This window comes from Taeniopygia guttata, chromosome 2, assembly GCF_048771995.1.
Source record: "Taeniopygia guttata chromosome 2, bTaeGut7.mat, whole genome shotgun sequence".
Classification (NCBI taxonomy): domain Eukaryota; kingdom Metazoa; phylum Chordata; class Aves; order Passeriformes; family Estrildidae; genus Taeniopygia; species Taeniopygia guttata.
In genome coordinates this window covers 31833029-31860531 of record NC_133026.1, presented here as the reverse complement: position 1 = coordinate 31860531, position 27503 = coordinate 31833029, and the positions used below count along the sequence as shown (strand labels likewise).

The window sequence follows — 27503 nt, the reverse complement described above, 5'->3', positions numbered from 1 at the left end:
ATAGAGCCTAGCAGAGAGGAAGCAATTTCAGTACCATGAATTAGAAAAGGCAGGCTCCAGAGACTAAATAAAATCACCATAACTCATGGAACTGAATTCTAGACTAGTCTTTTACAAATAGTAAGGGAATTGGTTTCTGTCATTGAGAGTTCTCTTGCAGGGATTACCTGAATGACTGGAAGCAAGTCATTCACCTGGGATGAACTGCTTGGTTTCTCCAGTAACAATGCTGGATGGCATTGGACGATGAAACACCTCTTTGAGTAAAAAAAAAAAAAACCACTGGGAAGGGAACAGAGAAGGTCTTCACCCCCTCCAGCCATAAATTATCACTGGAACAGAGGGTAACTCGGGCAAGTGGGAACGTGAGGAGGCCTCCAGCCCAGGCAGGCTCAGTGCTTGGGGGTCACACCAGGCTGCTTGGGACTTCCTTCGGCCCCGTCTTGACAGCCTCCAGGAGGAAGCTGAGGCCAGCCAGCCCCTGGAGGAGCCCGAACCCCTCTCTCCTCGGCTGGGACCCGCCGTCTCTGAGCGGGCTGGCCGCTCCCTGACGTGTTCTCGCCGTGGGTGCGGGTCGGTGCGGGGCGCCAGGTGGGGACAGCCCGGGCGGCAGATCCCTGAGCGCAAAGGAGTTAACAGGACTTTTCTGCCTTTCCCGCCCGCGCCTCCTCCACCCTCCTCATTACCTGCACTTTATCACCGCCGGAGCCGCGGGGCGGGAGCGGTGCAGGGCCGGCGGGGCTTCCTGCGCCGCCCGGGGCTGTCCGCGGCGCTGGGGCCGCGCCGTGCGGGGGAAGGTGCGCGAGTGCTGCGCGCTGCGTGCGGGGGAGCGCCCGTGTGCCTGCCTGCCCGCCGTGTGCCTGCCCGCCGTGTGCCTGCCCGCCGTGTGCCTGCCCGCCGTGTGCCCGCCAGCCGTGTGCCTGCCTGTGGGTGGGAGCGCGGCTGGGCTGCGGCCGGGGGAAGGCGGGCGGGCGAGCGGGTCTGCGCGCCGCAGCCCGGCCGGGATGCGGCATGGCCGTGGGCTCCGTGAAGATGCCGTCGCCGTGTGAGGGCGCGGAGCTGGCCCGAAGCTGGAGCCCCGGCGGCGGAGCCCAGGAGCCGCCGCCGCCGGTGCAGCTGCGGCAGAAGCTGCGGGAGCTGCCGGCGCTGCTGCGGAGCGGGCTGACGCTGCGGAGGAAAAGCGCGGCCGCGGCCGGCCGGGTGAGTGAGTGAGTGAGTGAATGAGTGAGGAGAGAGCGAGGGAGCCGCCGGCGGCCCGGGGCAGCGCCCCCGCCCTGCCCTGCCCTGCCCGGCGGGCTGCGGTGCCCGGGGCAGGCGGGGCGGCGCCCGCAGCGCCCCCGGCCGGGCCGCAGAGCTCGGGAGGCCGCGGGCTCCCGGCGCTGGCCCCGAGAGGGGCCGGGCGGCGGCAGGGCAGGAAGGAGGGAGGGAGGGAGGAAGGGAGGATGCCCGGGCAGCAGCCGGGTGGCACCTCGGCACCCACCGGAGAGGTGCCCGCGGGGGGCCCCGGGCTGCAGCCGCCGCTGCCAGCCCTGGTGCAACATGAGATACCAGGGTGAGAAAGCGTCCCTGTCCCATCTCCGGGTTCCTCCAGTGGCTCTCCCGCTCTGTCCTTTTCCCATCGTGGGGGCTGATGCCTGCTCTCCGCGCACAGCAGGTACAGCGCGCCGGTGCCCCGACACCGGTGCCCACGCGGGTTCCAGCAGCGAACAGCAGCGTGCCCTGCGGCGTGTGAAGCTGGGATGGAGTTGGGATGCGCACACCTGGCCCTCAACCTCGCGTTCTCTTGATACTGAGGCCGTGGGGTCAGCTGGGCATGACCGAGATCCCCGTCCAAATTTCACTTAATTTCGCCCATTTTTAGAAAGGCTGGGGGTGTGTCTCCGCAGGGCAGTCAGTGCTCTGGTGGAGTACAGCCTGACGCTGCCGTGGCTGGGAACTGCAGAGGCAAGCAGGTGCCCATGGCTCCGAACGCTGCTAGCTGTGACTGGAGCCATATCGGGGGGTGGCATTGCCATCAGATCAATGGCAGTCTGTCTGGTCAGACCTTACTTGCAGGCCAACACTGGATTGTAACCCATCTCCTGAGCAGTTGAAATGAAGGGGTGGATTAATCCACATGGGGTTGGGTCTGTCTGTATTGGGAATCAGGCGAGCTGCTGTTTTGTTTCAGTGCACTGATAAACACCTTTGCAGGGAGTTGGGGGGAAGTCAGCATGGTGTGTGTTTGTACCCTCATCAACTTTGCAGTACTTTGCCCATGTAAATAAATGATTTCTCTGCATGGGGAAGTTGTGAAATATACCAGGGTGTGAATTTCAAACCAAACTTCCTGGGTGAATGCTTTGTTATAGGAGGATATATAGGCAAGGAAGATAATTAGGATTAAGGTAGGATATAAATTCACAATAGAATAGCTGTAGAATTAGAATTCTACAGTAGAACAGCTGTAGAATTAGAATTATAAATCCACAGTAGAATTTTTGAGTAATGTGGATTCAGATTCCAGTTTTACAGTAATTGTTTTCCTCTAGCACATTCAACACACAAAATAAAGACTAACCTGTATTGAGGTGCCTAATGATTTTTATTTTTCTGGTGAATTAGTAATCCACCTGATTACAATCCGAGTTGTCCATATGAGCACAGAGCTAAGGTGATTCAGTTAAACAACTAAGTCTTGCTTTGCCCTAGGAGGATATTTGTGACAGATATCCTTCTTCCAATGAAGAAAGTCCTTTTCTGAATTGAGTGTGGTTCGTTCCTCATTAGAGGCATACTGCCAAAGAAATGGAGTAAGTGTACAGTGAGGAGGAGAGAAGCAGTGCAGAACTGCTGCTGGTGACAGCTTTAGCTGGCAGGCAGGTCTGAAGCACTGTTTTAACAAAACAAATCCATGACACTTCAGGGAGACACCATGCAGAGCAGCCTCAGGTTTACTCTCGTGGTTATTCCTCACCACTACTGAAAGCATTTGACAAGCAAGCGGTAAAACAGTTATTGTGTAAATATTTGCTGTGGGTGAGTTACCACCCCAGTGAGAAGCCTGGGTAGCTCCTGGGTGACACAGCTCTTCACTTGTGCTTGATGAACCCTTGGTCCTCTCTTGTTTCACAGAGTTCCAGCGAGACTCTGTCTGCCTTTGCTGATGTTCTGTGTTACGGACCAGCAAACACAGTGTGAGATTTAGTGGTGGTGTCACCTATGGCTTCACCTCCTGGTACCCTATGGGTCATCTTGTAAAGTTTTTGTTGAACCATCTGTCTTGGTAGGAAGACTGGAGGGAGGATGGTGAGTCTGTAAGGCACTCTGGAGTCAACCTAGCAGATCTTCTGCTAGGAAGAAATTCTTTACTGGGAGGGTGGCAAGACACTGCAACAGATTGCCCAGAAAAGCTGTGGAACGCCCCATCCCTGGAAAAGTTCAAGGGCAGGTTGGACAGGGCTTTGAGCAACCTGGTCTAGAAGAAGGTCCCTGCCCATGGCAAAGGGGTTGGAACTAGATTGTCTTTAAGGTTCCTTCCAACCCAATCCATTGTATGATTCTCTGACCTTGGATCAGTGGTAGATGCTGTGTGGAGATGCTGTATAGCTACAGCAGGACCTTCGGAGCAGTGTCTTGGTCCCATGTGGAGAGTGGGGATGCTGTGTTCTGCCGTCTCTGGGTTTGCAGGGACTATCCTGGAGGTGGAATTACTCAGCAGGATAAGTGCCTAGTGGGGTGTTCCACGAAGCAGGTCGTACAGAGTCCAGCAGGGTTGTTAATTCACTTGTTCCCTTTGGAGACAAAGTGGGTACCTGAAATGCATGGAGTATCTCCCTACATGTGTGATTATCCAGGGAGCAGTTTGGTTTTGTTAGTAGTGCCCTGTGTTGATTCCTGTCTGCTCTGTGCATGTGCCTTTTCCCCCCAGAAATGAACCTTTAGGGACATCATACTTTTCACATACTTCTATTTAATCTGATGAATAACTTAAACCCTGAAAATAAGAGTATTTGAGAGAGAAAAGGGATATGTTAGAACAATAAAATGCAGCATTTTTTATACTTTGCCTTTTAAGCATGACCCTAAAATTTTAAAAGTCTAAAATAAAGGAGTAACACAAACATGAAACAAAGATTCCTTTTTTTCCCCACCTCAACAAAGTATTTCAAGTTAATCCAAAGTTAATTTTCAGAGGGTTTTGTTTGCTTATGAAAAAAACTTAGTCTATTCTTCCTCTCCAGTGACTTTTCTTTGTGCCTTTTTGCTTGTTCAAACACCAAGCTGAGAACCTTATTTGTCCAGCTGGTTTTATCAGGAGTGTTGCTCACTTAGGTGAGTTGTTTTCAAGTAAATGCTGACCAGCTGAAATCTGGGCTTGTTTAATTTCCTTGAAAAATATTATGACCCCTGAACAGGGGTTCTGCTTCTGATGCTGACTTGCTCAGGGACTGCCTGCAGTGCAATTCGCTTCCACATCTATAAAGCACAGATAATCTACATGTGTGCATGCCTGGGGACTATGGATAATAAAAGATAATGGAAGTGTTAAGGGTATCATAATTGTTTTAAGGATGTGCTTCACTTCATGCTGTTCAAATAATTCCTGGGCTTCAGGGGAAAGGAAAGCATTGTGTACTAGAGGGTAGTATACATTAAAAGAATTGATTACATTTTGAAAATCAGTATGGGGTGAAATAAATTTTTTCAATCTGTTTGGACACCTCAGTCCTTGGCCCTTCACACTAGACTATCTGAAATTTGTGATAAGAGATGGGGATAATTGAAAATACAGCGTAACAAAATTAGATTTCCCTCTCAATTCAGCAACCCCCAAAACTGGAGAGAAAATAGGTATTTTTTGCTTTCTGTCTTGGGATATGTCCAGTACTAATACATGTAAAGAAGCTGGAGATGGAAAAGCACCTTGTATAAAAAGCTGCAGTAACCATCCTGCTTGGATGGTTCTGTGCTGTGAATAGTAAACATGAATACACTCCACTGCTTCAGTCATTTAGATAAAACAAACATCCAGTTCCTTGTCTAGGGGAGCCCAATGTTTCTTTTAAAGTTCTTGAACTTCAAACTGTACATTGACTTTGTCTTTGATGGTTTTTTTTTTCCTTAAATTCATTCTTAGGGCAAGTGTAGCAGTTATCCAAGATGGCATGGATGATTAGATTGCATTTGCACAGTGAGCTGTGAGGTGTAGGTTTTACTCATCATCCTCTGCTGGATAAAACAGCAGAAAATGCAACCTTTGCTGTTGTAGCTGTGTGCTTGTCAGAGCTTGTACAGAGACGGAGGAGGGATCTGTTGTAGTGGGTCATTGTGCCCTGGGGAACTGTTCCCCTCTGCCATGTCCTTTCTTAAAATCTCTGGAAAGTCTCTGGAAAGACTCTGTTTCCCAGTTTGCCTCCTAGAGTTATGTGTTGAATGTACATGTACATGTAGTAGTCAGGAGTACTTTGCTTATGAACTGTCTTTCCTGATCTTCTTACTGCCTGTTACAGATACCTTCTTCTCTTCCCTTTTCTCTTGTGGCTAGTGATGGAATACAGTTCCATGCCTCTGGAAACACCAGCAGGGAGGCCCTGCAGGCCACTCCATCATGGCAAAACTTTTCACCACACTCAGTTTCATTCTTTATGGACCTAACACTGGAAGTGCTCAGGAGGAGGAGGAATTGTCTTGTACACACACAAGCACACACCTTTTTAATCACCTCTTCTACTCTCTAGGTTCACATTTACACACAGATAAATACTGTTATACATGAGCATCAATGTTGTTCTTTGTTACAACAGTGGATCTGGAAAACCTTTTGGATGTCATGGTGTCAAACCCCATTACTGTGATACTGTGAAAGATCGTTGGTCTGTAGAAACCTTCATCATGGGATGAACCTTTCGGCTTGATCAAAATTGAAGAGATACCATGACTATTTTCTCTTTTGATACTTTGTAGTTACTTCTGTGAGGTTCCTAGAGGTCTTTGGCCAGACAGATGTTCTCAGACTGTCCACACCTTAGCTTTGTCTTGAGCAGCTATTTTGCTGTATGTCTGTCAGGATGTAACTGACTGTAGGGTTACAGGTTGAAAATAAACTACAGAAACTGCCATACAGCTGCTAAAGTGTACATGAGTTCAGGGTGAGCCTGGAGAAGTTCATGGAAGAGAAATGTATTGAGGATACATAACCCTCATCAGGCACAGAAGGTTCCCAAGCTGAAAATAGCTGGAGGGTTGGAGTGCATTAGGGATATCTATCATATATTCTGGCTCTAGCAGTTGTCGTGCTGTTGGAGACAACTCCTCTTTGGCAGAGGAGAAAAATCAAACTATATGCAATCTGTTTTAATTAAATGAAGTATCAGATCTTCTCAACCTATATTCTGCTAAACTTTTCTTCATCTCCTGTTAGGAGCTTTCAGTTATTTGAGTTATTCAGGTAGCTATTCTCTAATCAATTCATTTGGCAGCTGGGAAGACTGTAGTGTTGTTGATGAGGTTTTGCCAACACATTAGAAACTGGCTGCTGGAAACACTCAGTATTTACAGTCCTTCCTTCCATGGCTACATCATGGTGGTTGTTGATATTTAGGTTTTGATTGAGCCGAGCATATGGATCTTCTTTGTACCCAGATAATCCTCTTGCAAATGACCGACATTTATCTGTCCATATCCTTGTTGGCAGCTTCTCATCTTCATGGTGATTGAGTGATCTTGTATTTAATGCTGCTGAATTATACTCTTTTCTTAATATTACACTTCTTGAAGGCTTCTAATCTTCCAGTACATCATTCTGTTTACATGGGTTTTGACAATACCTCCAATTTTGTGCCATCAACACATTTCACTAGCACCTTTATGCTCTTTTTACCAGTCTTGCTAATGAGAAGAAAAAAAAAAAATCATAATAATTTCCCTAGTATCTATGTTTGTATATATTGTAGAGACTTTAATTTTGACATTTCTTCTGCATTAAAAAGATGCAGTGATGTTTTGTGTAGATGCTGTACTGGCTGAAATCAGCACACAGAAGTGCTGGATTGACTCAGTGGGTTGGAAGTTTTATTGTCAGAAGTATTATTGAAGTTGATTGATTGATATTGGTGACATATTACTTTCAAGTCTGCCACAGAGGTTCTACTCAGTAACTTAATACCCCCATCACTTTAGCACTATTAAGTGACTAAAAATAATTGTGGTAAGTAGTCTTGAATTTTTCCTATTGTAACTGGGATTATTATGTATGCCTGCTAGATGTATTCAATTTAGATAATTATCTTTCACATATCACATATAGTGTCCTTAAACTTGTCAACTCTGTGATTGGTGACACATGAAATATTGAGCAATGGATAAAATAACTTTAGCAACAGTGACCATGGTAGCTGGTGGAGAATTTCAGTGTCTCATGTGTTTATTTGCATAATAATTTGTTTCATAGTCAGTCTTCAGTGAATTATTAAATTGAGAATACTTCTTAATTAACCCATGTTATGACATCTGAGAAATTATGCCTGGATTTAATTAACTACAGTTGAATGAAATGGAAACTAAACCCATACTTCTGCCCTAGGAAGTAGACTAGTAAGTTTTGCAGAATGCAAAGCTATTTTTCTCCCTGAGGTTGGGGATTAGTCTGATTGACAGGATGATGCCCACTGCCTGTGGTCTTATGCTGAGGCTGACAGTCAGCTGCTTTTTAGCATCCCTAGGAAAGTCCAGATGCAGTACTAGCTGGTGCCACTGCCAGTGTGTGGGGAATAGGTGCCATCATGTGGCTTGTGCTCATGGAAGCTGCATAAAATTGACACAGATTCCTTGACATGTCAAAAATGCAGAAGCATGCTTTAAACTATGGGAGAAGTTCTGTTTCCTTTCTCTGCTTTGGTCCAGAGCACATCCTGCTAAGCCTCTCTTTGGCCTGCCTAACATAAACCAGACTTGTCTGTAACCTCTTTCCGATGCTACAAATTGAGCTCCAGCTGAAAATACCTTGCGCTCGTTTTGCCTGTGCTCAGACTTTAGGTGCCTATTGAGTTGAAAATACACCTTCAGCTAAGGACTGCAGAAATAAGTTTGACCAGCCTTGCATGTTTTTTGTCTGGTTGGACAAGGATCTCTCTGGTTTCACTTTTGTTTTTGCTCACCTTCCTAAGGGATGTAACTTGCAGATCCTCAGATGTGGTGCTGCTGTGTACGGCTTGGAAACCTATCAAGGAAGTCTATGGAGGAAATAAGATGAACTCCACTGGAAGTAAAATTAGTGTATTTGCAAAATTTCTGCTAGTGTTATATCCTGTTGAAATTCTTGATTTAAAGTGAGCTGATTGTCCCCTTAGTGAGGAAAATAAACAAAATTCACTTAGTGGAATTTTATACTTTAATTTGCGTGATTACAGACCTGTATTATTGGTTAATTCATGCTAGATTTCTCAGCTGCCAGGATGAATGAACAACACCAAACTGTACAGTTATGACAAACTCTGTTAAGATTTCTATTCAGGTGTTGTTAATTGTATGTCCCCAGTGGCTTGAATTCCATTTGCGCCGTGAGGAAATTGCAAAACAAGCTGTGCATTTTTATACTGATGAAAATGCTGAAAAGACAGTGATAGTTTTTCAAAAGCTTTTTTTTTTAAAAAAAAAAAAAAAAAAAAAAAAAGCAAAGCAGAATATGTCCAGTATATGGGGTATAAACTTTATCCATGGCACCTTTTTATTTAAACATTTTTTTGTTACACCTGTGTTTTTGGTATGATTTTAAGGACAAAAAAAGAAGTAATTTGGGCTCTAAAGTTAAAAGCCATGGAAGCAGGTATAAAATGCAGTAGCTATTCATAATTGTTACTATGTCTTTTAACTCAGTTAACTTATTATTGTTTGGTTTGGGTTAGTCTGACCTTGTAAAATAATCTTCTTACAGACATTGTATTAAGCTAGGGTCAGTCATTAATTTAATGATTTAAATCCTATGGTATACAATTTTCTCTGATTAATTCCTTTTTTGTAAGATATTTTTTTGCAGAGAGACACAGTGGTCTAACTGATTCAAAGTCAATATACTTTTTCATAGTACTAAAAGGAAATATTCTGCTGATTGAAGGAGAAAAAAGCCCTTCAATCTCTATAAATAACAGTAGATGTGTATTCATAGCATCAGTAAGGATCTTCTGCCTTCAGTTTTAGAACTGAATTAACCCATTAAATCTTAAAATTGCAGATTATTTCCTTTTTTTTTGAAATACTGATTGTCAGTATTGCAACTTTCTTTTTTCTTGTTGAGAGACTGCCTTTCTTTCCCTGCTTCCTGAACCTCCGACTCAAGCCTTTATGTAACTGAGGCATACATGGGATACACGAGTTAGAGCAATAAGGAAAGAAATAGTTGAGAGTCTTTTGTTTAATCATGAGGTGTGTTTTATCTGTGTGTGTGTTTTATTGTGGTAGCTTCTCCAGCAGCTGTCCCTTCTGAGCCCCTCTGCAGGTTTTGCATGTGTCAGTATCAGCACTCTGACTGGAATGAGTGGCACCAGTGGCCACTGAAATTATACCACTGGTGGAAGAAATGTCTGTCAAACCATGTCCTTCATGATGAAGTAGATGGTGTGTAGTTTGTAGGTCAATATGGAGGAGGAGGATGTACTGCATTTTGGGTCAAAAACTGAAACAAACAATCAAAGAAAAAAAAAGATCCCAGACCACAAATCCCACAGAAAAACCCCAACAGAAAATTGAGGTCCAGACCACTTGTGAACATCAAGAATTTATGATGTGGCTTGGGGGAGGGAGAGAGAGCAGGTGTTTGGGGTTTGTTTATACATTTTTTTAAGATGATAAGCATTTAATTGTGGTTTTCTGGCCAAGTTCTCACCAAGGGAGCTAGACCCAGTGGACCTAAAACACTTTGTAATTTCAGATGGATGTGGTAATCATTTGCTGCAATAGACTGCTGCTGCATGCTGCTGAGCAGATGCTCCATTTCATCCCATAGGTGAATGCAGTTCAGTGATACATCAATTGATTTTTTAAATATGGAAAGGAGGGGAGAAAAACAATGCACGCATACATGGTTAGCTCTGAAAGTTGCGAAGCAGTTGTTTATTGGGTGGCTGAAGGAATGAGACAGAAGTATCACTTCGACCTGCTCTTGATCCCAGCTCATGGGCAATCCAGCGCTTTGTTGTGGTCTGTCATTTCTGCAGTGCCTGAAACCACCTGGCAGTAAAAATAAATCTGGGGGTGTGGGCAAGCTGTCTGATGCTGAATCTGTGTTGCAGGACAAACTGCGTTGTGTGGTGTTTGTTAAGGAAGGCCGTGGGAGATCCAAGCCCTAAAAGGAACAGAATCTAGTAGTTAGCTGCCGAAGAAGAATGAGGAGGACACAAGCTATCCTAAGCTTAAGTGTGTTTTGACTTGAGCAGGATAAACTGTAGCATCTGTCCGTGCTAGCACTGATTTGTGTATGGGAATACTCTAAAGTAGCCTTTCTTGAATTTTTTTTGAGAAAAAATTATTTAAGAAACAAAAATTAATAACCCTGTTACATTTAACTGTTACAAACACTTTCGAAAACTTAAACAGAGTTTAATTCCCATTCACAAAGAATGGCATAATCATGTTAAAATTGGAATTTTGATACTTGAAAAACTTATATGATGCAGACCATCTTAAAGTTATACTCTGTCAGCTCAAAGAGCATCTGCAAATGATTAAAAGACCTGTTCTTTCTTCCACATGTATAAAAGAGATTGATTGATAAAAATGCTCAGCCTGTTGGAGCACAGTAATTCATAAATAGTGTCTTTGGTCTTTGTCGGCAATTGCTGCAACAAAATACATAAAATGCAAAAAATAATAATGGCAGTCAAATTAATATGTCTTTATTTATATTTTTTACTGTTGTACCGAAGGATAATAAGAGGAACATTAAGCAGATATTTAATTTCTTGTTTTACTCATTAAACAAAACAAATGAGTTTCAGATTAGTTTTACCAAAGCTATTTATCTAATAATGGCTTTCACTGCACTTCAATGAATGGTTGCAAATCAATAGGGCTCTTAGGTTGCCAGGACATGCATTAATATTGGTGAGTTTCCAAGCTGAATAGCAGGAGTGATGTCTCTTTGTTATTTTTCCATTCAGATATCTGTCCTCAGTTCATACAGTGTATGCATTAACTGAGATTTTACCTGAAGACCTGCCTAAAGAGTTACATTTATAAATTGATCATTTGCCATTCAGTGTGGCAAAAAATATTTACACAGTACTGGTGGAGGTTTTATTTTAAAAAAACAAAGAAATTATTTCGGAGGAACCTAGAGTATATAAAAACATATTTTAATGGGTCAAGATGATGGTTCATCTAGTCCTGTACCCATAAGTTTTAAGGTTAATCTAACGGGTAACACTTTTAGCCATAAATATAATCCTTCTTGTGATTTTAAGATGGTGTGTGAGCAAATGTTGTATTGCCTGTCTCCCACACTTTTTTTTTTGTTGTTTTCTGTTTTCTTTTGTTTGTTTGTTTGTTTGTTTCCCCCCTAGTTTCAAATAGTCAGATAGTTTGTACTCTGGTGCTGGGGGCTTGTTATCATTAATCATTTTAGTTACAGCTTTTCATGTTGTGCATCTACAAAGCTAGTCTTTTAATGAATTTGGATAGTGTTTTGTTTTCAGACTCACCTTGGAACATAAATTTACAAAGCTTCTCTGTGGGGTTTGGTGACAATAATTTTACAAGGGAAGGAAAACTGAATTTTGTTTTATTCTGTTGATGATAAAAACATTTAGTTTTGATCAGTTTTGAATATTCTACCTTTAATTTCAGGGACCCTTCCTCTGTTCCTATGAGGCAGGGAACTTCCAGCTTCTGTACATGTAACTTTTTATTCTTTTTTACAGCTGTCTTTCAAGCAAGCAATTCCAGTCCCTCTAGATGACTCCTTCCATGCTGTAATCATTTTTGTTACCTTGTTTTGAACTCTGTCTGGTTCTGCAGTGTCCCTTTGAACTAGTGATGGCTTGTGCTGAATGTAATATTCTAGATGAGGCTGCACCTCTGTTTTATATAAATCATGCAATTTCCTCCCTCTCCCCATCATGTAGGATTTTCATCCTAACAATCTGCTGTCTCTGTAGAGCTCCTGGGGCCACTGATTAGTTCTTCATACAAAATGTCTTCCCAGCCATTCACATTGCTTTCTTTTAGCTGATATAAATAATTTAAAGCTGTATAGATTGTCAGCATACTTTTCTTTACTTTTGATGTGGATAAACATAATTTGGCACTGTTTACTTACCTAACTTGACTAGGTCCATTTGAAGCTGTTTATAGGCTTCTGATTGTGACTAACCAAATTTGTATGAACAAAACTTGCTTATCTTAGTGCTGACATCATAAATATATTTCATGAAATAGCATCCAGCCTAGGATACAATGCTGGGGCATCTTTGTGTTTTCCTTTTCACAATGAAAACAGTCCATTTAATCCTGTTCTTGTCCTTGATTATGTCTGTGTTTTTGATCGACTACAATGTTTTGTCTACACACAGAAGACTGCTTTAGCTCCTTTGAGGAGTTTTCTGTGCTAGGGTGAGTCCACACTGTCCTTGTTGAAGTTGGAGGTACAGCTGTGGAGTGTTGCTGTGTAGGTGGTCTCTGAACATATGAGAAAAGCAGCTGATGGCACATCAGTCTTGAGTTTGTTGCAATATGCTCTGTCAAAGGCTTTGCTGTTCTTCTAAGGAGTGTAAGAATATTCATGACCAGTGAAGCTCCTGTTTGGTGGGTGGAAAAGTTTTTAGAAGGCTATCCACAGACTAGTAACCAACAATATTGTCAAGTAATTCTGAGCAGAGCTCTCTGCAAGAGTGTCTCTTGACTCTGCTCCTATGAGTGTTTTCTTCAAAAACTCTAGTGATGGAGTGGAGGATAAGTCGTTAAGAAGTAGCTACTACTCCAATGCATCAAAAAAGAAAGATCAGTGAGGAAAGGTGTCATTTTCTGTTCTTCTAAAAAGAATTTATTTTTATTTTTCTGCTTAGGCAACTTATGGCAGAGCTGCAATTAGGAACAAACCTCTCTAACAGGTAAACCAACAAAGACTTCTGAAGAATGTCACATTACAGGCATTTGTTCTCTATTCTTGTAAAGCACTTCATTAAAAACAGAGACACAAAATGTCCTTGTAGTGAGTGGTCTTTTGCATTTAAGCAGAAAAGTGTAGCTAACAGAGCAACACTTCTATAAAATCAGAATTGTGGTCTGATTAAAAACAATATGAACTTAGGCTCTTTGAGCATATATTTATTTTGGCTGTAGAAAAGTACCTACTTCTGTTGTTTGTTAACAGCAAAACATGTCACAGGAAAATTTATGGCAGGATGGTGGGAGTCGATAAGGAAGCATCACATTTGTCCCTTCTGTAAATAGAAATAATTCCAAGAGGCTATCCAGAGACAATAATTTCTTGTTAAAAACTGTCTGTGGTCACTGAAAAGCTAATGGTAAATTTTATGAAACTTCTGAAAATGGAAGCCTGATTTTACTTTTTTTTATTTTAAGCAAGAAAAAAGATTGCATCTTTATCCCTTGCTTTAGCAGTTCTTGGTGTTATCTGACTTTTAGAAAAAAAGCTAAATGCTGAGGGTCTGTGAGTCATCTTCTTTTCAGCCTGAGCCAACTCCAGCTTCAGTATTTGTCTGCTTGTTTCTTTATACCATGACTTTTTCCCTCCTAAGTTAGTCATTGTTATCTCTTGGCACAAGTGAAGAGGTTAAAAATGTCAACAAGCATGAGGCATGCTAAAAACATGCAAACAAACCTCCCATGTAATCTTCCAAACCCCGAGTGTTCCCATTCCCATTACTTTGTTGTTCATGAACCCATCTGATCTTTTGATCATATCCTGATGGAGGGAACAGGGGGGTGAATTCCAAGGCAAGGGTTTACTGAGCAGAAATAATGTCCTAGAGGTCCTCTTCAGTTAACTTCTGTTGGTGTGTCCAGTTTCCAAAACAGATATTATGGCATTGCATAAAGAAAAAGCAGAAAATAGAGGCGAAAATTTTCTGTTGACCTTTTTTTGAAAAAATCTCCCTTACTTACAGTAAGTGGTGATTTCCCATCAGCCTGCTTGAGGGCCAGAGTTTAACCCCTGGGTCGTGTGTCCTTGCTACAGAAAAAGCAATGGAGCTGGATGGGCTTTGGAGATGGTCATGGTGAAGAGATTGGAAGAGTTTGAGCAGAAATTACCTACTTTGCCCAGGCTGCTTTGGTGAATCGATGAGAGTAAATAAGTGTGCCAGCAGTTTGTTAGGGTGTCACTGACATCTTGCTTTTTGTTAGTGTTCATGGAAACACAGATAGAACATCTCTGCTACTCTCTGACAGATCAGTCACTCTGGAGGGAACAATGCCATATATTAACCTTTTGGATATATTTTCTTCCCTGATTTCAAGCTAAATTATAATTTTCCATGTGCATATTGCTTGAACCAACTTTTCAAGACAGCAGTTCCCCATCTCTCCCACCTCCTGCTTTGCGTAGGTCATGAAACATTTGCTGACTTAAAATGATGTTTATTAGTGACTTTGAAAACTGAGTAGGCTGGTAACTAGGATACAGTGGGTAAGTGGAAGGAGGGTAGCAGCATATTGAAGTGATCAGTGTTGCAAGCATTGGCTGTGATGAAGAATATTGAAGAATAAGAGAGTTAATTCTCCTTGCCCCTAGGCTTGAAAAAATGTAGTCAGTCTTTACCTGCTTTTATTCTCAGGGACAAAACACTCCCTCAAGGATCTTAGGATAAAGATTTAACATGGTGAGGCAGAAGAAGGTGGCTCAGTTCTATGTTGTTGCTTTCCATGAGTACATAGAGGGGGACCCTGAAGGGTCCTGAACACTGATGTGCGTGTCAGGGCAAGAAGGGTGCAGCTTCAAGTAGCACATGAAATGCATGAGCTGCTCCTTAGTCTGGTGACCAGAAGCTCCTCCAGGTGTGCTGTTCCTAGTGCTGGCTGCCAGGCCTGGCTGTCCTCAGGTGGTGGAGATGTGACCCTGTAGAAAGGCAGTGATGTGTGAGTCCTTTCCTCTGATTGTACTATGGCGCCAGCAGACGGTTCTGCTGGCTCTTTGAGCTTGCTCTGTTCAGGATATACTCAGCTGTATTTTAGCTGTGAGTAATGCAGAGGCTATTCTGCTTTTCTTTTGTATGCCCCATTCACACAACTGATAAGTAAGCTTCTGTTCACATTGTGTCCCTCTTACGTGTTCTAATGAGTATTTCTTTAAAAATAGTTACAGTGCAGTATACTGCTGCTGTCTCCAGTGAGGAATGAGGTGCTCTCCTGGGTGGTTATCTCAGATTCTGCAGGTGCAGGCTGCCTCCTGTATATTTTGAAACAGCCTTGAAAAAGTCATCCACAGGTTTCAAGCCAAAAGACTTCTGCTTTAAAACAACAGTTCCTCTGGAGGAGTAATTTTCCTTTCAGCACCTGATGTACAGAGATCTTTTGAAATCTTAGAGAGGTCAACCTCTTTGTCAAGAGACACATCTTACACAGACACGTTCAGTTTCATAACAAACATGTTCAGTTTCATAACATACAATTCACCTAAGATCCCTGCTCTGCTGTAATACTGTGGACGTTTTTTTCCACTGCACACATGTTTTTCATGCTAATTTATAATCTAGCAGTTTCTTTCTTTTGCATATGCTTTTGAGTATAAGATTGATTAGGATATAGATATCATATGGTGGGACTTCTGTTGGGATGGAAAATTAGATAATAGTTGCAAATGTAATTAAAGGTTAATTAATTCAGATAATTTAATCAGATGTAGAAAGTAGGAAAATCTTCTAATCCTTTGACTCTCAAATTGTGAGTTTTTTTTTTTTTTTCGTTTATGGAGTAGTATCTTTCTTTTGTAGGGACAAATGTGCCTTAAAAGTAATTTAAAGTCTTTGTAATGCATTACAAAAATGGAAGAAAAGGATAGGAACTTTCTGCTTTAAATGCCAGGTCTAGTTTTGCTGGAGAGAAGTTATTGACATCATGGAGGACAAGAGGCTGATTTGGGACAAATTGAAGCAAGATTTTTCTGTTTGTTTGTTTAGTTAGACTGCCTAAAATAGTTTTTTTCACAGGTACTTTCTCCACAAAAGGTTTAGTGCAACACAGTTTAATATATTCTTTTTCTGTGAATTTGAGTGGGGTTATCATTTCAGAGGATGTTAATCTTGCCATAGTATCTTGTCAAATTTTGTGGCATTTTGTTTAAACTGACTAACTAACTTTGGCTGTACACCAGAGCTTAGTCTAAGCCTGAGGAGAGGTGCAGGGATCATTTCTGAAGGCCCATGCTGTCTTGAAAATAAATAAAAACCATAGAGAGCCCTAATAGGACAGATTCCATTCACGATATTTTCAAAAGTCTATTGTTGGACCAAGGTCCTGTCTTTCAAAACTGGTGGTCAAAAAAGAGAAAATTCCCTAGTACCAGCTGGAAAATCTCAAGAGATAAAGAAAACCCTTCCCTGTAGGGATCAAACTTCCTACAGCAGTAGGAAGAAGGACTTACAGACTAAATTAAATTTAGAGTGACTAAATCTGCAGCAAGAAAATTCAAAATAATACAGCATAAACCTGATATGACATATCCATGTGCTAATAGTATCAAGCGTGTGCAAAGAATAGTTTGTATGAATAAAGAATGAAAATAAAGATATATATCAGAAGAAAGGCAGGTGATTAAATTTAAGGATAAATAATATAATTAAGGAAATCTGTCTCATTAGGGTGAAAGTGTTGCCTCACTTGAAAGGCTGTGTTCCTTTCTTGAACCCGTTTCACAAAGGAAGTTCCTGTCTGAAGATGCCTGAACTGTATTTGTTACTTTGTCAGGGTGCTGAGGAGATCTTTTATTTTCTTACGAGATTAAGTTGTACAACATATGTAATTTGTATTATTTGGTTTTGATTTTATCATACTAAGCAATATTTACATCTCTTACCTACTTGACACTTGAGCAGTTTTACCGAGGCAAAAAGAAATATACAAAACTCATCTGTGTCTTGCATATATATTGTCTGATTCTGTAACCTCTCAGTCTAGTGAAAGCTAAATTTACCTAAGCAGCTTTTAGTGGTTGCTCATATATTCCAGACTCTTCATGGTCTAATCATATTCCATATCTAAAGGATATTGCACACTGCTTTCCACATTGCTCTATGTGCCAAGCAGTTGGGATTGAATGATACGCATGCAGTGGTCTCTGCTACATTGAAAAATTCAGATATTTTTGAACTGCCCTATTTCTCAGGTCCCTCCCCATCTCAGAGGTGACAAACATCCCTTTGCAGCGGTTTGCACTTGAGTTTTCATTTGTTCCTGCTTTAATGGCCAGACTAAGGATTTGCAAGGTGATCAGAATTAGTAGATCTCACTCTGCAGATGGTTTGAAGGTGCTGGTAGCCGAGTTCCAAGTATTTCTGAGGCTTTGCCAAGAGCATTTGAGGAGCTCCTGATCTATTTTGCCAAAAAATTGCTTGTGTGATCTAAGGGAAAGCTTTATTCTTTTTTTTGCATATTGAGTGCTTTTAGTTCTCTGTACAGTAAGGCCTTGACTGCTTCAGGAAACTAAAGTAGTTACACTTTAGTAGTTTCTCCCTACAAAAAAGTAAATTACAGCTGTTCTTCTGGAAGTGGTTAAGAACTCCCACTCTCTGGTTCATATAGGTTGGCACTAGTTTGTGCCAAGAGCTACTGTCAGTGAAATTATTATTGTTCCCAAGAGGTCACGTAACGGAGTGCTGCCAATACAAACCACAGCACTGCAGAGCCTCAAACTGTTAAGGCTGTAATGCAGAATTCTTTAAGCAGAGCTTGTTCACCCACCCTCAAGGCTGCTCCTGCTCTCAGAAAACCTCAGAAGCAAGAAAAGCAGAAGTTGGTGGTTTTACTCTAGATTTGTTGCGCTTTAAATGTCCTGTAGATATTTGAACTTAGATTGGTGCTTCCCTGCGTATATGGAGGAGAGCTGGTGAGCTTCTAGCCCTTAGCTGGTAGCAGATTTTTACCTGTGGCTCTCAAAAAGTGCTTCCAGAGTGTGCTCATGGTCATTACCATTGCATGGAAAGGGAAATGCCTCACTGAAGGTTGTGACCAGACCATGTTCTGGAGTAAAACTGAGGTACACTGAACAGTCTGGTGCTTTTCCCAGTGGGCCACTTGAGAAATCAGAAAATCAGTTTCTCAGAAGCAAAGAGGAAATAGTTTGAATGTCTTGTACCAGAAAGGAGTAACTGTGCTCTCCTAGTAGGAAAAAGGTTTGGGAAATTACTGGGTGACGTACCTTCTGTGCAGGCAGTGGTAAAAGCAGGGCTCTCTGGGAGCAGGGACATTAAATTATAGGGATATTAAAAGCGTACTTTTGTGCACTTGTAAACTCAATCATGGACAATCTGTGTGCAGCCTATTAAAAGAAAATTTAAAGGAAGTCACCAGAAAGACAGGCATTTTTCAAAAAGTAAACTGCAAGTGCAGTTTACTGGGAAGTATTTTCATAAATCATAATCAGAGCACAGAATTTTGATTTTGTCTTTTTATACTTGAAACATTAAAGATCCTTTAGTTATTGAAAACTATAAAACTGTTTCTTTAATTATAAATTGCTTCTGAATGAATGAAGATTTTAATTGATTTTCTTATTCAATAATATATGCACTCTATATTGACATTTTTAGCCATTTGTCGTCATCGTTCACAGCTGATTTCCTGACTATTTGCTAATATTTGGGGTTTTGTTCCTGCATCTGCGTTCACTGAAATAGCTGCAGCAATCTTGGATATTTTTGCCCTTCTGCTGTTTGCTAGAATTCTTGTGGCGGAGGTGAGCATTCTTGCAGCTGGGTTTTGGGGGCAGTTCATCTGAAGGCTCCTGAGTCTATGCTGGCAAAAATCAAGTACCCAGCCATGCTGCTTTTGCCTGACACCAAAGAGGGAACATTTGAACTTACACCTACATAGTGGGTGGTTGGTAGTGACAGGCGAGATGAATCACTTAATTGATTATCTGCTTTAAATTTTTTATTATATTTAACCTCTGAGAAATGTGGCTTGCTGAAGGTCAGGTTCTGGCACCACTATTATCTGCAGTAATGTTGACAGCTGGGGTACCTCAGCAATTGAGACCTACCACAGTGAGTAATGGGATGGGGAGAAGTTTTGGTGGAAGGCTAACATGAAAATCTGTGATTTTAGGAGCCTCTTTTTAAATGCAGAATGCACCTAGAAATGTACTTCTGGTTGCCCTGAAGCTCCACAGACTTTTGCTCCCATGCCTGGTACATCCAGTTGGAATAGCAGAATTAAATTGTCTGGGAGTGATGGAGCAGGAGACAATCACAGAAATATTTGGGTGTTAAGGGAACTCCAGGATATTGTTTGATCTAACCTGTCTCTGTGTAGGACAAAATTCAAATCCAGAGAAATTGTGCAGGATGCTGTTGGTAAAGTTACAAAAGCTCCAGGAAGAAAATTTTACAACCTGAGTATTTATTCTTGTGTTTGACACACAATTTCCTCATAAATTTGTTTTTGCTAATGCATGCTTGTAAGTCAGGCTTCCTGGCTTCCAGAATGCCTTTGCTAAGAAGATGTGCTGTGCTGCTTTTTTTTTTTTTTTTTTTTTTTTTTTTTTTTTCATTTGGAAATGTGTCATGAGAAGGTATTTTGTTGACAACACAAGAAACATGTCAGCAGAGGTACTTTGAAAAGCTTTTAAGTATGTAGACAATCTGCATTTTCCTACTCCTGATACCTCTTTTAACTGTTTTGTTGGTGTCTTCATTTTGATTTAGCTGAAAAATAAACAGTAACCTGTCACTGGGAACATCATTTTAATTGTAGTCTGAAATATCCAGTGTACAGCTCCAGATAGTGTACTATCAAATTATAATTTGCATCATTAGAAATATTAGATGATACAAGAAATTTTAGCAATCTCTAAAACCCCCTCTAAAGCCCATCTTCTTTTATGTGCTGCCCCTCAGATCAAAACCAGAGCAGATGCTGGTGGCCAGGGACACAAAAGTAGATGACAAAGACCATCTACTGTATTTATTAGGTGCTAAGTTTAAAAAAAAATATTAAGTATGACAATATTGTTAAATGTTTATGGTGACAGTCTTTGCAGTGCCTATTTTTTTACTGGAAGAAAGGGAGGATACTGCTTCCTGTTAAATGTTGCTGACAGCCAGGAAGAGTGAAATGAACTGGGAATTTTGAAAGGTAACATTAGGAAATGTATGGCCAAACTGGCAAATGAGAGCACAAATGCTGCAATAAAGTTTAGTTAGCAAAGGAACGTGAATAGGCAATTAAGTGTACTCTGCATATTTTAATGTTATATAATGTTAGGTAAAAAGCAGTAAAATTATAATTATTTCTTTTCATATTTAATGAAATCTCACTGCAAACATTGTATTAGCATATAAGTTGAAATGTCCATTCTCTCTTTATAAGAAAGAGAAAACTTGTGTAAACTCTGTTTCTGTATTACAACTGTGCCATACAGTCTACAGTTGTAGATGACATGGGAATTGTGTTTTGCTTCAGCTGATGCATTTATGTGAACATGGAGTTGGAAGTGAAGTTCCCCATTGCTGACACCCTTGAATTTTGTATTGTCATTTTTTGTGAGCATAGTTAACTTCCTTTTTATGTTGACAGAGCAATGTCCCTGCTCTGTCAACATAGAAAGGATTTATTAGATGTGCTTTATGCCATCATTCCTTGGATAGTTTTAATGTAGCATAAACAAATGCTTCCTCTGAGCACAGCTGTCCCTCCCTGCCTCCCTCCTTGTCCCACAGCCTTCGCCTGTGCCCCCGCTGCTCGCCTTGCTGGGGATGGTGTTTGTGTGGCTCCCCAGTGACCCCACCAAGGGAAACCATCTCTGTTGAAATGAGTCTCTATTTAATGAGCCGATTCAAAGCCATTGCCCTTTGGCTTGGTTCAGGACGTGGCTTCATGGACACGTGTGGAAGCACAAAGGAGAAGAGGGGTGGGAATGGGAAGCTGAAGCAGGAGGTGTAGAGAGGTTATGACCTGCTTGTCAGCAGCAGTATTTCAGGATATTTAAGCTGATCATGGAACTCATCATTAGCCGGAGGGTGGCTGTCTCCTTTCTTTAGTAACATAAAGTTCCTAATCAAGGTATCCCCTTCTGCTGGCTTACCACTCCTCCCTTTCTCTCAGTCTGGGTGGGTGTCAGGATGCTGCAGCTTTATTTGAGGCACAGGATACAGATGGAAGAGCCTGTGTTGGTGCCTTCCTGAAGCTAGAGTTATCCTGGGATTTTCGCTATGGTAGGGCAGAGGAAGAGGGTGCAGAGAAACCAGCCAGCCCCACCATATTGTCTTCTATGATATTCTTTTCTTTAATTAGCTTATTTTAGGCATAGAAAAGGGCATTGAGAATAAATTTTGCTCTTGCACACTAAATTACACTTCTTGCTAGGCTCCAGAGACTTTGAAAGTGGATGGTTTATGCCAGATTAAGTAAAAATTAGTTTTGTTTGAAGCATAAACCCATTCAGCCATATTTAGTTTGCTAGGTACTGGAAAATAAAGAAATGCTTCTAAGTGCATAGCTTTCCTAACTTTCATTGACTCAGAAATAAGTCTTTAAACATAAAGAGCGCTGCTTGTCTTTTTAAAGAGCATCCATTTTCTTCTCACATCTCTTTCTGTTTTGGAGGAAGTGAGAATGAACTATGGGTTGTGGGTTTCCCCTTTGTGAAATAACTTATTTTGTAAGTTCTTTTTATACAGAAAACAGATTATACAGAAAACAGACAATACCTCCTTGGTTTTCTTTCATTAATGACTCATTTGGGTTTCTCCAGAGAGCTCTTCAGGCTCATCTGGGAACCCCAAATTGCAAGCTCTGCTGAATACAGATTTTTCTTTTTACAGCTTTTTGACCTTTTTATGCTACACTTACGTGTATGAAGTTTAAGATGATCAGGGGAAGAGCTTTCCTTTATAAAAAAGATCTTTTATAAAGGGTTTTATATTTAATCTTAAATAAATATTAATGCAGAGAAGTGTCACATTGGTTATTCTTCATAACCCGTGAATTCTGACAGTGGATTTCAAGTGGAGCAGTGGGGGAAGGTTGTTTGTTACAAATATTATTGGCAGAAAGTCAGGCATATTCTATGATTTCATGTGAATGATATCTGCTGAAAGTCAGCTAGCTTCCCAACCAACTCTGCTTGCTGTGCCTTAGCAACAGGAAAAAATCTGTTGCCACATGGAAACGGATTTGGATTCATGACAACGCTCCCTATATCCAGCCACCTTCAAACAACAGTAGTGTTTCCTCTACTAAACACAACACCTGCGTCTTACTTCTGCTTAAAACAACTGTCATTTAGACAGTAGCAGGTGATGTCAAATGCAAAAAATTCAAAGGTGGCAAAGTGATAAGTCGTGTTGTTCGGTAATTTTTTGCTCCCTTCCCCCACTTCTTGCCTGGCATGAGTAAGCACTGGGAATAAATGGGCATTTACTCCTGCAGAAATTACTGCCTGCTTGTGTTTCAGGTTGAGGAGGTCGTGCCAGGCAGGTACAGCCCAGCTTTGTTTCAGGATTTGTCTTCAGATCAGGCCTAGAGTGGAAACTCTCTCATTATTGTAGCTTCTTGCTTTTAGCAACTCTAGCAAAAGAAATCTTTTTGATAAAAAACCCCCATGGGTTTTTATCAGTTGTAACAGTTGCAGTGGTTTCTGTTGCTCTTATGGCATTATCATTGTCATGGTTCATAGCAAGAGAACAAAATCCGGTTGAGACACAAATAATTACTTTTGATTTGTACGTGGAGTGGGAGAGAAGCCTGAGGGAAATTAAATAAATACCTCTGGTGAATTTTTAAATTTTTTCCTGAGCCACTGTATTCTTAGAGCTGAATGATCATTGGAGAGAAAAGGACAAGCAGATGATTGTTTTTGAGAGTGAATTTGTATTCAGCTTTATTTGTGATCCTTTTCCATATGCCCTCATGGTTGGAATGTGGGAAGTTTCCAGCATGAGTACTTGTGAAAGTGTATTTTAGGTTTGGATGCTTAAATTCTTTTTGGATGTGTGTCTGAATATATAATTTCCTTTGTGATCACATTAGCCAATTTAGGATTCAGGTGTTGAGTAGTTGCAGAGATCCCCCTGTCAGGGAATAGAAATTATCTCATTACCAGGTAGTCTGTGCTACACCATGTGCATTTCAAAATGAGATGATTTTTTGTTCAGGCTATTTATATTTAGGGAATAACAACACTGAAGCATTTGCTTAATTTTAAGTATATTAAGTAATACAGTTTGAAATGCACGAGTGTTATACTAAATTCTTTAGGGACATAGTGACAGTGCCCTGAAACTATGAACAATTGTTTTGTTATATATGTACATAACAAAAGTGTTTCTAGAACTGCCCAGCAACATGGAGTTGATCATGGGCATGTTTGCAAATTAAGCTCTGATCAAACAGACAAATATTGATGCATGTGTTGTAAACTGAAAGCAGGTAAAGTTTGATTGCACATTACAAATTCCAAAGCACAGAATATTATGCTCATACTTTAGAAACATAACCAGAGAAAAACCTATGTGTTTGAAAAATCTGGAGTGGAAGCTTGAACAATTTGGTGGGGAAGAAAAGCCATGATTCTGCCTTTCCTCATTTCTCTTAGTTTCAAAATAAATCCCAGTTTGGAAGATTTAGTAGAAGAAATAATCCTGACTAAAAATGAAGTTCTTCCATCCCATTTTTTTTCTTTTTTTCTTGCTAACTGCGCATGAGTATCAGATGCTCTTAGAAGAAAGGCAAAACATTTCTGTTCCATATTTGAATTTATTATTTCCCTACAATTTCTATAGCCTCTTTTGAGGTGTTACATTATGACTTCTAGTGTAGACAGGTTGCTGGCTGCTACCACTGCACTAAATCCCAGCTGAGGAAAGCACTTGAACTGGAGCTCGAAGCACTCTTACTTTGTTTCTTTCTGAGCATGCTGGTGATTAAATTGCTAGCAGATGTACAGAGCCTTGCTGATGCTACTGTGACTGCAGTGCTGGCAATGGCAGAAATATCAGCAGTTGTTGGAACAGCTTGGGCAGGAGGCGAAGCACAAGCAACTTGTAGGCGAGTCATTCTCCCAAGCTGAGATGTGGCCAAAGCAAAATCCCTGGTCTAAAAATGAGTACAAAATTCAAATGCATCTCCAAAATATATGACTAAATCCATGCTCTACAATACCATTAGCCCTTGAACAGAACATTAACCAAGTTGTGGTAAATGCACAGGGAGTTGCTGTAGTGGACCCAGTTCTATACTCTCCCAAGGAAGGAACTAAGTCAGCATCATACAGAAAGACACAGCTTGTTCTTTCCAGTGGAACCATTAATAAACTTGTTGTGGGTGAATTTCTTTTCAAACCTCTAAAAATCAGTTTTTGATGATATATTAAATTATTGTCATCTATATCTTCACATGCTTAACTTTAAGTAACGTCAGAAATTTTCAACTTGTTTTAAAAATAACTGTACAGTTGAAGCAATACTAATTTGAACTTAGGTATAGACTTTGCATAGTATGATTAGTGATTAAATTAGCCTCTGTTTCTAAAATTCTACCTAGCATATTTAATTCTTTGGCTTATAGTTCTGTAAGCTGATAATATAGATTATAGATAAATATTTCCTTCTGGTTGTTTCAATTACTTGCTGTTCACTTTATTTTAATCCTCCCATTCTTTTCATGTTATTACTCCTGGTGATTTTAATAATTTTAAATACCACAGTATTTACTGCTTTATAATGTTTTCCAATTTCAGACTAAATTTTCTGTGGTGTATTCTGATTTGATACTAGCAGTCATATTCCAAAACCTTCTCCCGTCCCAGCTGTCCTCTCCTGTCAAATGCAGGTTGTGTCCCCAAGCTAGGACGCTGCCATCCCTGTGCCATGTTCGTAGTTCAGACTCTGGAATTGTCCAGCCCACAGGACCTGCCTATTTCTTCCTGCATCCCCAGCAGGGAAAAGATGAAGCTTCTTATGCACACCTACTCATGTATGATGGGACAACCCTTCTGGAGGGCACCCAGTGCTCTGGATCTCCTGCCCACATATGGTCTTCTGTCCCACCACACGTGCTGCCTGAGCTGTCTATCCTCTCCCTGACATGGGGCTTGGCAAAGCTTCTCCTCAAGCTGGTGAAGAGGCACGTGGGGATGCCAGGGTGACAGTAGCTAGAAAGCAGCACTTGGCGTGGGCATCAATAACTGTTCCAAGGTACTTTTCATGAGAGATGAGCTGTTTGCTTGATGACTAATTAATTTGCTTTAAAAACAAATTTTGGCTCATTCTTAGAGGGATTTGCAAATGTATTTTGTATGTGTATCAAAATAATTCTGAGGGAGCAGCCTATGTTTACCAGATATCTTCAGGGAGGAGTGGTGCTTCCCCAACAGGGCCACCCAAAAGCTGGGGTCTTTGAAGATAGGCTGGACCACTTATCTACTGTCTCTTCCTCTCCTGTAGACAACTGCCCAATTTGTCCCCAACATCCAAAGCAGTCTGCTGTATAGAGGTGTGCTCAGTACCTAATATTTATAGAGACGGGTAAAAAAAAAAGGAAAAAAAAAAAGAAAAAAAAAAAAAACCAGGATTTAGCATGGTATCTAGGTTAAAAAATTTTATTTAGTATAAAAATCCTAAATTTCTGTGATCATTTCAGCCTATCTGCAGTGAGTGTTTCATAATTATACAGGCTGCACTAGCATTAGCATGAAAGATCATTTTTTCTATTCCAGAAAGCCACTTTCTGTTTTGTTCTATTTTCTCCTTTCCAGTTTCTATTTTCTTATGCTTCATCTTTGCTCCACATTGATATGGGTCCAGACTTCCACCAAAAAGCCATTGTCCATTCCTCCTGTCTTCCATACACCAGAGCTAGCACTTTGGTGATCAAACACAGCCATCAAACCACTGACCACAACTCTTTGAGTGTGTCCATTTCCCACTGAGTAGTCCATCCGCCAAAGCCACGTCTCTCCATTTTAGTGACAAGGATATGCTTGGGATAGTATGAAATGTTTTGCACAAGTCCAGGTAGATTATGTCAGTCTCTCTTCTCTTATCCATCACCACTGCAACCTTGTTGTAGAAGGCAACCAAATTTGTCCTTTTTGCTGATTTTGCCTGATCTTATGCTGTCACGTAAGTGCACACTGCAGTACCAGTATTCTCCCTGGGTGACGCTCCCTGTTCTCTGTCAGTGCCAGCCTGGGAAAGGATCAGGGAGCAGGGAAATCAATGTATAAACTTTGACAGCAGTTGGGGCTTGTGGAATGAGAGACTTGGACAGAAACCAAGAGAGGTGGTGGTATGTAGGGCTGCTGCAGAACCGAGGTGTTAATGACATGCAGGCTAGGAAGAGTAAGTGGGATCCGAGGCAGTGTTGAACTCTTGCAGCATCTTTGTTGGGCACAGGAGAGGGAAATTAGGCTTATATGTTACAGTATTTCCATATGGAGCTGCTGTAATGCATGGAACTACACTAAGGTTTGTGATGAGCAGGGAAGGGTAAACAGTGATAGATGCTTCTGTGGTTCCTCGTCCTTTCCCTTCTTAAAAATTCAGGAACAAGAATACAGAGAGGAAAAAGCAGGTGGTGTTACTGAAATACGGATTTTGTAATTCTTACAGGGTGTGAACGGTGGGGTATTTTTATGATTGAAATATACCAAGTGAGAATTGGATCCTTCTCAAAGCAAGGAATTAATTATGCTGCTTAGAAGTTGGAATAATGTGAGGGAGCACCACATGATCTTCCTGTTGTAGTGCCAGTGCACCTCTACAATCTGCAGTCTTCTTTTCCACTTCCAGGCTTATTTTAGGCAGTGTTTATTTGTGGCTTGTGTGGCTTGTAGTAAGAGAAGTTGCAAGCAAGCATCAGTATAGATGATATCTTGTCTTTTAATAGTGACAAGATATGGAATGATCATGATGAGTAAGAGTGGGTTAACATGATTCTTGTGGAGATGCTTATCCTGTGTGCCTTGAGCGCTGGTTCACTGTGAATTTTATAATTTTAAATCCCAGTCTTTATTGATCAGTGGTAAGATTTTGGCATTTGCATTTCCCTGCTGTGAAGACTTATTTTTGACTTTACTTTCTGTCTCCTCAAATATGAATCCTCTCTAATTTCATTGAGTGATCAGTTATTTTCATGTAAAATAAAGTAGAGCACAGAAAATTACTCTTTTCTTTGTGCCATACTGCATAATTGCATTATCTCTTGTAATCTCTCCTTTGTAAGGTAAATAGTCACAGTCTTTTCTTTCTTTTCTCATATTAAAATTTATCCAAATCCTTTATTATTCCTACTCCTGTTATTGTCTGAATCCCCTCTAACATTGGAGCATTCATTTCTTGAGATGCTGTTAC

The 27503-nt window shown here is 41.0% G+C and overlaps 1 protein-coding gene and 1 long non-coding RNA gene across 2 annotated transcripts in view; one reads left to right on the top strand and one right to left on the bottom strand.

Annotated features, from left to right (window-relative positions):
- The first annotated feature begins 835 nt into the window (after positions 1-835).
- RAPGEF5 (Rap guanine nucleotide exchange factor 5) overlaps positions 836-27503 on the top strand; it is a 154531-nt gene continuing 127863 nt past the window's right edge. Inside the window, exon 1 of the mRNA XM_030264812.4 lies at positions 836-1200. Coding sequence (XP_030120672.4) covers positions 1012-1200 — 189 coding nt within the window. The 5' untranslated portion in view covers positions 836-1011. The remainder of the gene's footprint in view (positions 1201-27503) is intronic.
- LOC116807809 (uncharacterized) overlaps positions 15915-27503 on the bottom strand; it is a 61791-nt gene continuing 50202 nt past the window's right edge. Inside the window, exon 3 of the long non-coding RNA XR_012054547.1 lies at positions 15915-24246. This is a non-coding gene — a long non-coding RNA (uncharacterized lncRNA). The remainder of the gene's footprint in view (positions 24247-27503) is intronic.